Source organism: Myxocyprinus asiaticus, chromosome 10, assembly GCF_019703515.2.
Source record: "Myxocyprinus asiaticus isolate MX2 ecotype Aquarium Trade chromosome 10, UBuf_Myxa_2, whole genome shotgun sequence".
Taxonomy (NCBI): Eukaryota; Metazoa; Chordata; class Actinopteri; order Cypriniformes; family Catostomidae; genus Myxocyprinus; species Myxocyprinus asiaticus.
This window is the reverse complement of record NC_059353.1, coordinates 7902451-7914853: the sequence shown is the minus strand read 5'-3', so window position 1 is coordinate 7914853 and position 12403 is coordinate 7902451. Positions and strand designations below refer to the sequence as shown.

General features: G+C 41.2%; 1 protein-coding gene across 3 annotated transcripts in view; it reads right to left on the bottom strand.

Moving 5' to 3' along the window:
• Positions 1-7158: 7158 nt before the first annotated feature.
• LOC127447264 (disintegrin and metalloproteinase domain-containing protein 23) overlaps positions 7159-12403 on the bottom strand; it is a 91612-nt gene continuing 86367 nt past the window's right edge. For all 3 annotated transcript variants that reach the window (XM_051709033.1, XM_051709035.1, XM_051709034.1), the window contains one exon: positions 7159-12038. In XM_051709033.1, coding sequence (XP_051564993.1) covers positions 11993-12038 — 46 coding nt within the window. In that variant the 3' untranslated portion in view covers positions 7159-11992. The remainder of the gene's footprint in view (positions 12039-12403) is intronic.

The window sequence follows — 12403 nt, the reverse complement described above, 5'->3', positions numbered from 1 at the left end:
TGGGGACAGAATGATCCAGCCAAGTATGGACCCAGCAAAGGAATCTACTCTTCGCTCTGCCCTCTCTCAGCAGGGACCTCTGCTGGGGCGTCAACAGGATCAAATCTCTACATCTAACTGCTATGCCAGCATTAGAGATGATGTATGAAGTATTCATATGCTGTCAGCTCCTCAGTCGCTGACAGCATCCACGGCCACAAGGGCCATTTCCCTGCCACTGACAACACCCACGGCCACGTAGGCCGTTTCCCAGCTGCAGCCAGCACCCACGCCTGCCACGGCGGTGCCTGAAGCCTCGTCCATCCCAGAGCCAGCGCCTGAAGCCTTGGCCACCCCTTTGTCAGCATCCTCGGTCATGATGGCCGCTCCCACAGCAGTGCTCCCGGCCACTTGGAGGAGGAGTAGAAAGTCTCCTGTTCCCCAGTCGCTTCCAGTGCTCCCGTGGTCATGATCATGACAACCTTCAGCTGCGAGCGGCACCTGCCCCTTGTTCCTTGCTTATTTAAATCTCCTCATATGTCATGTCTGACGCTGGTTTGTTCAATGTTGTTTAATGTTAAATGTAGTTTAATGTTGAACGTGGTCTTGTCTATGCTGAATGTGTGTGCTCTCAAGCAACTAACCTTGCTCTCTTTGTCAAGTTTTTGCTGTCTCGTGTATTTATTGGTTGCCTGTCTCTGCAGGCATGTCGGGAGTGTGGATACCTTCCAGCTTGCTGTACGCCTGATCTCGCCACCCACGAATCGCCAGTGGAGGATTCTTCATAGCTGCATCCAGTGCTGGGATCGGCAGTTTTCGCCAGTACAGTTTAAGTTGACATTTTCTGTTGTAAATAAATCCTTTGAACTGTTCCTCTGCTATTGGGTCTCTGTCTCACGCTTCCTGACACTAACTACCCATTCTTTCTTTATAAAATATAAAAACAATTAACAAAATGGGTTAAAAAAATTATTGTTACCAAGTTGTGGAAATTTTCAGTACTGCCCAAAATAGAAGTAAATTCCCTAAACTGCCTAACTAACGCTGGTCTCCTAGTTTCCCAGCCCGATACAACTCAGAATACACTGAGAGGTTGGCAGCGTCCTGCCCGCAGTCAAGACTTACTCAATCTGAGAATCTTGTATTCTGTCACTACATGCTAGCGATTTACCATAATACTTAACCCACACATCTAGACTTACTGTATGTTGCAGAATAATAACTCATCTCGGACTCCAGTTTCTCTTATCTCGTTTATTAATACGACCAGAGAAATTTCTTTTCAGTAGAGACTCCACCGAACAAAATAATTCAGAAGCTTTTATACATTACTGCATACATAAATCCCATAATACTTGTTTACTTCATTTTGATTGGACATAGTTAGGATTAGCTAATCTTCTTGGCAAAAGATCAATATTATGAAATTTATATTTAAAAAAGAGTATGATGAAAATTCCAGTCATCGTTAGTTGCATGTTCCAGTACATAGGGTTCAACAATGTCATGTTCCCATTTTCCAGTTCCCCTTAAAAGATTCCACTTGCACAGACCCTTCTTTGCAACTTCTTAGCTATCTTTTATACTTAACTCAAAATTTTCCATCACAAAGTCTACTGGATAATACAGCAGCAAAATTAAAATTAAGTACAGTAGAAGTATCTAATAGAAAATAATCCAGTTCAACTAGTATCTGGATTCAGATTTATTTTTTGTTCACTTAAGTTGATCACACATTTATTTTTTGGAACCCAGTCAACTTAAATATTATTGTAATTTTTAGTTCAACATTTTATAATAGAATTTATAATAAAATATATTATTATTAAAAACTATTAGAATTTTACTATACAAAAATAATATATTTCATTAATTTCTTTAATAATAATAATAATAATAATAATAGAAAATATTAGAATTTTATTATGAAAAAATAATACAAAAATAAAACATTTCAGTCATAATTTCTTAACTTAAAAACCCTCTTATTTTGGCGGAACAGTCCAGGATGACTTTTGAGTGTTTATTTGTAGGCTAGTTCACAGTAGTTTAATTCACTTTTCATTCAAAAACTGGTCAAATGCTCCACTGGTGCCACTCTCAATGGATATTTAAGCTAAAAGAACTATCAAGCACCTGCATCTGAGATGTTTTTTTGTGTGGAGCACTCACATATTGCGCTGCTCTGAAAGCTAATAATAGCAGCATGTGTGTGTCAACAGAACAGCGCTCATTCAGTGAAGCGGGCTGTATGCAGACTGTGTATTTATTTATTAAACACAGTCCTTTGCGATTCACAAAACTATCATTTGTCTTCAAGAGTTTATGAATAAAATGCATGAGTCATATGGACTACTACAATGCTGCATTTCTGGTTCTTTTATGTAATTTTTTTAGATTGACAGTAACGACCATTAGAGAGAACCGAGATTTGGATCGATCGGTTAAAAATGTCAGTATCAGAGCCGATACCGATCCAGGTATCGGATCGGTGCATCCCTACTTTATAATGTTTACTACACTATTGTCACACCCTTGTCAGGCTCCGCTCCCTTGTTTCCCTGCTCCAACTCTCCTGAATTCTAATCATCCACACCTTACTACCGTTAATGATGTCATCATGAACTCTATGTATACTCACACCAAACACTCTTCATTGTCTAGTCTCATCTTGAGCTACCCAGATTGTGTTCCTGATCCTACTGTGATTTATTTAAAGTGCTAAGCCTTTTTCTTCATTGTTTTAATTACAGTTTTTTCAGTTGGTGTTTACCCGTGTTTTCTTTTGTATTAATAAACCTGCATTTGGTTTCCTCTATACTCTGCTGTCATCTTCTGTTCTGAAAGAAGATTAGACCAACATCATGAACCCAATCGGCGTCTCCCTTAGATCGGCTGGCGGTCCACGAACAGCAGCTCCAGCAACACAGGGAGACGATCTGCGAGATTCTGCATCTCCTGGACCAAATTCTTCAAGCCCAGCCTGGCATTTCTACCCAGTCCAGTCACGACCCAAATGCTACATCTTCAGCCACTCCACCACCCAATCCCGTTCAGTCGCTCCTTCATCCTGCTCCATTGTCATCCAGTTCCCTCACAATCCCAACAAGCTACGCGGGTGTTGCAGAGTGCAGCTGCTTTCTGCTCCAGTGCTCGCTGGCATTTGAGATGCAGCCTCAACAATTCTCCACCAAATGCTCCAAAATCACTTTCATCATCTCTCTTCTCACTGGGAAGGCCCTCCAGTGGGTGGAGTCCCTCTGGAAACAGGGAGGTCCCATCACCCATGATGTCCATGTCAGCTTCAGCAGGGCAGTCTGTCCATCTCCAGTTATGCTCTTCATTTCTGCATTCTTGCTGCTGCTAGCCATTGGAACGAACCTGCGTTATTTACCCGCTTTCGCCAGGGGCTGAATAGTAGGTTCCAATTACACGTCGCCGGTGTCAATGACTCACTGGGATTGGAATATCACATTCAGCACTTCATCCACATTGGTCTATGCCTCCAGCGGTGTTCTGAGGAACTTGTAACCATTCCACAGCCCGTCACCATATCTAAGCACGAGGAACTCATGCAAGTGAATTACACCCATCTGACACCAGCTGAGTGGAGGAGACTTAATAACAACCTTTGCCTGTATTGTAGAGCGCCAGACCACCTGATTCCTTGCTGTTCCGTCCAACCAACTCCGTCCAAGCTTCTGGTAAGCTCCATCACCTGTGAACCTACACACTTCAGTCCATTCCATCTAACCATTATTATCTCCACCTCATCTTCTCATACTATACATGCCCTTATCAACTTTGGCCCTGCAGGACACTTCATCTTGTCTTCCATCATTAACCAATTCAACATCCAGGCCTTCCCAGTCACCAAACCCCTTCCCATTCACTCAGTGATGGGAAAACCAATCAGTGCAGGATTTATAACCCTCCAGACAGAACCCATCACTATCAATGTTGGTGCCCTCCACACTTAATCTTTACCTGTTCTTGTTCTCCCTGACTCCACTGCAGATATTGTTCTTGGTCTCCCATGGCTCCTCCATCACAATCCTGTTATCTCCTGGTCAACCCATGATGTGTCTGCCTGGGGCGAACAATGCTTCTCAAAATGCCTGTCACTTCCCATCCACCAGCACCCTTCTGTGTCCTTCCACTGCCTAAGTGCTTCCTGAGGCCTCCATCCCTCCAACCTACTGGGAATTTTGCTGATGTTTTCAGCCCGCAAAAGGTTCAAAAACTTCCATCTCATCCTTGGGATTGTGCCATTGACCTCCTTCTGGATGCAACTCTTGCCCAGGGAAGAGCCTATCCTCTGTCTCTTCCTGAACAACAGGCCATGGATGAGTATGTAGAGGAAGCCCTGAAGCAAGGTTACATCTGTCCATCCACTTCACCAGCCGCCTCAAGCTTCTTGTGGCCAAGAAGGATGGAGGTCTCTGACCCTGTATCGATTACAGTGTCCTCAATGACATCACCAGGAGGTTCCGTTATCCCTTATCCCTGGTACATGCGGCCCTGGAACTACTGAGAGGGGCAAACATCTTCTCAAGATTTGATCTTTATAGTGCCTACAACTTAATTCGCATCTGTAAGGTGTACGAGTGGAAGACCGCATTCTTCACCTCCAGTGGGCACTATGAATATCGGGTTATGCCGTATGGACTGGTCAGTGCCCCCTCAGTGTTCCAGTCTTGCATGAATGAGATCTTCTGTGACATTCTCCATCGATTCGTCATCATCTACATCGATGATATCCTTATCTTCCCTTGAAGAACACGTCCATCATGTAAGACTGGTCCTACAACACCTTCGCGTCCACTGCCTGTACCTCAAAGCTGAAAAGTGTATATTCAACCAATCCTCCATCCTGTTCCTTGGTTTCATCATCAGTCCCAGTGGCATCCAGATGGACAACTCTAAGGTACAGGCAGTAACCTCCTGGTCCCAACCATCTACAGTGAAGGATTTGCAGAGCTTCCTCGGTTTTGCTAACTTTTACAAACGGTTCATCTATAACTTCAGCAAGGTAGTCGCACCACTCACCAACCTCCTGAAAAATAAGCCTAACCTGGTCAGGAAGTTTTCTCCTGCAGAATGCAACTATGACATCAAGCTGGCTCTTGAGGAATGGTGCCACTGGCTGGAGGGCTCTCATCACCCATTCACCGTCATCACTGACCACCACAACCTAGAGTACCTAAAGTCAACCAAAAGACTCAATCCCCAACAAGCACGCTGGGCACTATTCTTCACAAGATTCAACTTCACCGTCACCTACCGCCTGGGCTCCAAGAATGTTAAGGCGGATGCCCTCTCCCGCCTCCACTCACCTGATCAAACCACATGCACACCAGAACCCATTCTACCTCCTCCACCATCATCAGCCCTATTCAATGGGATCTAAAGCAGTGTATCACCCAGGCCACCACTACTAAACCTACTCCCTCAGCTTGCCCTCCTGGTCTCACCTTCGTCCCTTCCTCAATACACTGCCGGCTCCTCGAGTGGCTCCACCCCCAGGAATCTCCCATACCCTCTCTTGTCTGCAAAAAATATTGGTGGCCTCAGCTTTCTAGAGACATTTCAAATTTCGTCTGCTCCTGCCCTGAGTGTGCTATTGTCAAGGTACCACATCATCTCCCAGCTGGCAAGCTTGAACCTCTCCCCATTCCAGAACGACCATGGTCCCACCTCAGAGTGGATTTCATAACTGAACTCCATCCTTCTCAAGGCCACACATGTGTTCTAGTGGTCGGTCGATCGATTCTCCAAGGCTTCTTGTCTTGTCCCCATTAAGGATCTCCTCACGGCTATGGAGACTGCCGAAACACTCTTCCATCATGTTTTCAGAAAGTTTGGGCTACCTGAAGACATTGTCTCTGACAGAGGGCCCCAATTCATCTCTAGGGTATGGAAGTCCTTTTTTAGCCTCCTTGGTGTCTCTGTCAGTCTCTCCTCAGGTTACCATCCTCAGTCTAATAGCCAGACTGAGAGGAAGATCCAGGAGATTGGTCGCTTCCTTTGCACCTACTGCCACAACCAGCAGGAGTGGAGCTGCTACCTTCCTTGGGCCGAATATGCACAGAATTCCCTCTTTCATCCTTCTACTGGCCTCACGTCCTTTCAGTGTGTGCTTGGTTTCCAACCCCCTCTGTTTCCCTGGTCTGGAGAGTCCTTGGGAGTCCCTTCGGTCGAGCACTGGTTCCAGAACAGGGAGCATACCTGTAATGCTGCCCACACTCACCTACAGTGTGCTGTCCGACATCAGAAGATCCAGGCTGACACCAGACGTTCTGCCACTCCCCAGTTCCATCCTGGGCAGAAGGTTTGGCTCTCCATCAGGGACATCCATCTCCGTCTTCCATGCAAAAAGCTAAGTCCCAGATACATCGGCCTATTTCCCATCATTAGACAGATCAACCCAGTCACATACCGTTTAGCAATACCAGCCCACTACCGCATTTCTCCCTCCTTTCATGTTTCTCTCCTTAAACCTCACCTGCCTTCTCTTTCTCCTTCCTTCCCAGAACCTGATGAGGGTCTGCCTCCACCTCCGCCACTGCTCCTGGAAGATGGTACTGCGTACACCCTCGTCAGGCTCCGCTCCCTCGTTTCCCCCGCTCCAACTCATCATGGACACACCAAACACTTTTCATTGTCTAGTCTCGTCTTGAGCTACCCAGATCATGTTCCTGATCCTACTGTGATTTATTCGAAGTGCTAAGCCATTTTCTTCATTGTTGTGATTACAGTTTTTTCAATTGGTGTTTACCTGTGTTTTCTTTTGTATTAATAAACCTGCATTTGGGTTCCTCCATATTCGGTCTTCTTCTGCTCTGACAACTATAAAGTGTAATCTCATCATTTCTAGTATATTCTATAATTGTTTGGAACCAGCTCTGTGAAATTGAACTTTTCTAATACTTTTTCCATTAATACATCGTCTTTAATTTTTTGGTGCATTGACGGTAAATTTGATGTCAATAAAAACGAGGCACGAGGAACAGAAGTACAGTCTGTTCAAAACACTGTACTGTCTACATGTCCTAGGTCACATATAATTTTCACAATGGCTTGTTTTTCAGACATTTTTGGAAAGCTGTGTTTTTAATGTTTTATCAGCTGAAAGACTGACACCCAGAATACACAAATAAATGAACTCAGACACAGAAGTACGAAATATTGTTTATTTTATTGTTTATTTTGATGGCTTATTTTCTTATGCATGATGTATTTCTATGAGTAACAGCAGCAGGTAAATGCAGGTACATTTAGGCTCAATAACAGTGCAAATGAAAAACTGAGAAAATATAGGAGACAAGTGTCCAAAATCTGTTTAAAAGTAATTGGGATTTTTTTTTTTTCCTGCCAAATGAGCTGATCTTTTTAAGAAAAGGGAATACATTCATTATTTTTTATTAAAGGATAATGAGCAACAAAGTTTTTTTTTTTCTTTTTTTTTTTTCTGATATGTCAAGCACAGCATACTGTAACTCATGGCTAAACAAAAAACAGGGGCAGCTTTCAACCCTTTCTTTGTGCAACAAATTCGTTCGCATAGTAAATAAACATTTTGTAGCTGACATGCACATTTAGTACAGCAAAATCTCGTCGATAAATCTCGAATATATATATATTCCTATGGGTTTGGGCACTCACTTCATACATACAGAGTAATAAAGCCCGTTATAATGAATTCATGCAGAAAAGCAATCACTTCCAGTAGGGTCAGCACTGAGAACTGAAGGAGATCAAGATGGAGAACAAAGACCATAGGTCTGATTATAATGTATTGAAAAGCAGAGAAACAGATTGGGTCAGCAGCTACAATTGGGTGGTAGGATAAGTTTAACAGATAAAACACAGTATATTTAAAGGATCAGAATTATTGCAGGTGTTTTTAATGTTGTTATAATGCTACCTCAACCTTACAGGGGAAACAACATAACAGTAAAGTGCTCTGTATAACATCCAAACATATACATTTTTACTTTAGATCTTTTGCTTAGAGTCAGCTCCTAATTTAAAGTAGATGGTGACATACAGCATCAGTAGATGTATTCACGTACATCCTACCGCACAGCCCCAGTTGACAGCAAAAGGCAGATTACTAACAGATAACTCAGTGCACAGCGTCAAAAATAAACATGAAAACATTCTGAAAAACAGTAAAATTAATAAAAATGATCAAATGATCAGTAAGTATATAAAGTGATGCTATAGTTCAACCTGTTGATGTGCATGCCACCCCACCCAGAACTGATGTCACTTTGCTTAAATTAGTTCACATATACTATATATTCTAGTCAAAAAATAGTTAATAATGTTGACATAATAACGATGTATAATTTGTCAACATTATGAAAAATTTTGAACAGCACACTATATGGTAAATGTGAACTAATTTAAGTAAATTGAACTAATTTAAGTCAGACCCATGGGTGGGGTCAATGAACATCAACAGCATCAACTTCAATTAAGGACCCCATGAAACGGTTTAATGAATGCACGTTCAGGCTTCTGCCCAAAGTATACTTTGCTTTTTCCGTGAATGCTTAGCGCATGCATACTGTCGGACACTAAGCCTCAGGGGCGCAAAAATGGGGAATGCAACAGACGCAACTCATAGGGGCACCACACAAGGTGGGGGTTTGTTTTGGTTAATTGTAATGCCTTACAAATAAATAAAAGCACAATTTTAAACAATAATGAAAGAATGTATTTTATTTAACTTTTATTTGATTAACTTAAAATTTTCTTAGCATTTTAAATGTGTTCAAATATGCATTTTTATTTTATTTTTATTTCATTTTATCAAGAAGTAACTACAAAGCTACCACTCACACTCTGTCTACTGAAGTTGCTCTGACTGTCACATGACAAAAATGTTCAGAGGGGGAATGCATTCTGGCCTGGAGCGCTGAACAGAAAAACAAAGATGGAAAATGAAAAACACTACATTATAATTAAAAAAACAATGCCCAAGTGGATAAAGAGTTATTTGTAGGCTTAACTTATCACTTTATCACTGAAGATCTTGAAGAAAGTCTTGAAGTTAACCGACATTTAATGCCGGATTCACATATCCTCTGTGAACAGGGCATGAGCGTGGCGTGAGCAACACATTGCATTTGGGATTTCACATTGGACGCTTCTCTTTTCAAGGTTCATACAGCAACGGTAGGCAGTCACTTGCACTTGTTTATCAGCGTACTTGGTCATGATTGCTTAATATATCAAAGCCCCTTTCAAGGCAAGTCAGTCCACTTGGCGGTCACATTTGGAATGCTCTCGGGCAAGCTGGGAAGCAATTTTCTTTGTAAACAAGCATCATAAAAGTACAGCTCCTATCTACTTGAATGTGGAAAGACTGAAATTTCCAAAATGGTTGGTCAATATTACGATCAAAGAACATATTTAAAATCAGCAGTAAAATCTGACAACAATAGTATCATAAATTGTGCTGCTTTACCTCAGATTATGCTAAAAAACACTTTTTTTTCAGGCTGGATCAGCTAATGTGCATGCACATTCTTGAGTTGATTGACAGGCAATGTCTTTATCTAAAAGGTGATTGGCTCTTTTACCTGTAAGGGGGCGTTCCAATTTCTCCAATTAATTTTAATACCAGTCTCTTCTAAACTGTCTCTGTAAATAAACAATACGGGCAACAGTCCTGCAGTTTATTTATTTATTCTTTCCTTTGTTTAGTTATTTTGTGTTTGTTTGTATGCAGACCAATAAATTGTAGTGTATAGTTGGTTCAGTTTAAATATTGTTTGTTTGTTTTTGCTTCTTTTCTAAAATCTCCTGATTATTTTAGTTTTCTACTGTACCCAGAGCCACTGAGTTCAGTGTGAGACGCACAACAAAAAATAGGCTCGGCGGCAAAACTATCCGCTCACTGCTGCGTCTGGGACACTTCACCTCGCGACTCACGCTTGCAATGTGAAGGGTGTAATCAGCTAACATAGGCGCCAAAATGAAAACGCGCTGCTCACACCCCGCTCACGGAGGATATGTGAAACCGGCATAATGTTGCCAATTTACGAGTATCTTTACTGTCAGAGTTATGCAAAAAGTCGCCGTATGTTTGGGATGGGCGTTCAATTGCTTTTCATTTAGAGAGAAAAGCTTGTTTAAAAAGTTGTTAACTGACCCTACGCCATGTCCAACCCAAACTTGGGCTCCTCTTTCTAACCATAACTAATGTTGCTGTGCTTTCCTACCTTTGCCTGTTGTTGTCTCGCTGTCAAACATGACGTGAGAAACCATTGGATGTGGCATGAGTAAATTATCTCAGGAATGATTAAACAACACCTAGATCAATTATTGACAAAATCCAAGAAATTGGGCAAAGAAATGTGTGATGGAGAGGCTTGCTTCAGAATCAGTCATGTTGAACAATTAAGCCTCTTCTTTATTTTTCTGTTTGGATGGAAAATAACGATGCAGATAAAATTAAATTTATAATTAGTTTTTTATAACTAAAAGGTTTCATTGCTATGTACATGACTGTTCGTATAAACATTCTAAACTAAATTCTAAATATAAAAGTTTGAATTAAATAATTGGCATCACATTAAGTTGTAACTTTTTTATTGAATTCTTGATTTAATTTTTTTTAAATTTATTTATACATTTTCATTTGTTTTTGTTTTTTTAAATTTTGTTCCGAATTGTAATATTTGTTACATTTTGAAGCAGTTTGAAAAGTGTTAAGTTATTAATGGTTCCGTTCTAGGTGTGTAATATTTTGTCACCTTCATAAAGTTAAAAAGGGCTCCAAAGGTCACGAAAGTTGCCTATGGATTTTTGGCCTTTTATCTGTGTTGTAGTGTGTGTGTATTGGTGGGGGAGGATGCACCAACACTGATGTTGTATACCCCTCAACATATGTGTAGTTGTGCCCCTGCTTAGCCTTTCAATGTTTACTCATTTTAACTGTGCGCATAAACAGGTGGTTGACGCATGCACACTACAGCTGCTATGAGATACTTTACTTTTAAAGATGTCTTTATAGTCCTTCAGACTCGAGTTATACATTTGCAGATTTGACCTGACCTCCTCACACACGTGCTCTTAATGTGGCTATCCACAGCTGTTGTTTCCACCTTCATCTCCTGTTGTATTTGCATCTTCTTCTTGCACTTCTTTTTTAATGCAACGAGCCATATTGTGGGCCCACTAATTAGTGCAAATAATTCCAGGCACGTGTGCATACATGCATATGTTCAGTGCTTGAGCACTCTGCTGATGATGAAATTTACGTCACCCGTCCCGTACGCAGACGTCTGGTGTTTGCGTCTAACTGAGGTATACTTTGGGCATAAGGCATGCAGCTATTAACTAACTCTATCAAATAAAAATGAATGATGGGTGTTTCAGATCTTGTTTGCAACAATTAGCTGTTATGCAATGGGTTTAATCTCTTCATAGATTGTAATGCTCTTTTCAGCTGTTTATTGGCATTTGCTTAGACATGCAAAACCTTCAATTGGGGTGTCACGGTCAAGCTATGTGTTTGTGATGTCATGCTTCTGCAAGGATGATCTGCTTGGCTGGTTGGGGAGAGGAGATGTCAATAAAGATTGCTTTTTGAGAGAAAGTGTTGTTTATAAAATTTGTGGATCTACATAACTAAGGTATTGTTGGTTGAATTATTCACTATTGTGTATACTGCCCTGCAAAGGCAAAACATAGTAACTACACATTTTTTCAAAATTAAGTAATAAGTGAAATCAAGTTGGTTAGGGTTAGGTTTGACTCTATTTGCTCAGTTAAAAAAAACAAAAAAAAAAACAGAGTGAGACTATTTTATTATCTATGGATGAAAAAACAAAACAAAAATTTGAAGCCATTTAATTTAATGCTGGTGTAGTTACTGCGTTTTCACTTTGTAAGGCAGTATACTATTTTCAAGTATAACTAATGCCAGAAAAGAGCAGCAAAAACAGCAGCCCAGCTGAGTACAGAAGCTCTGCAGAGCAGCGTTCCTGTCCGTCCACTAGATGGCAGAAGCACTTGGATCATATCCTCGCCGTTTCACGTTTCTTGTTGTTTGGAAGAAGAGGGAAGAAAACATTTATTGGCAAACAATACATTGCTGTTTATCAAAATGAATTGCACCATAACTGTGACTGTTTCAGCTCCACGAAATCCAATTAAAAAGCATGATATTCTACATTAAATCAACCTTACCATTCACACATGGACCATAACACAGTATGTGAGCAGTGCGTAGTGACAGCTGAGTGGGACAAGTAGGTCCCAGAATCTCCAAGGGGTGTGGGGGGGGGGGGCGGCATTACATCCACTCACGGATAAGGTTAGGGAAAGGGTTAGGTTAGGGGCTCTGTATATCTTTAATGGTGATTTGATGTTCATGCCCCTTTTTGGAGCTATGTCTGCAGCTATA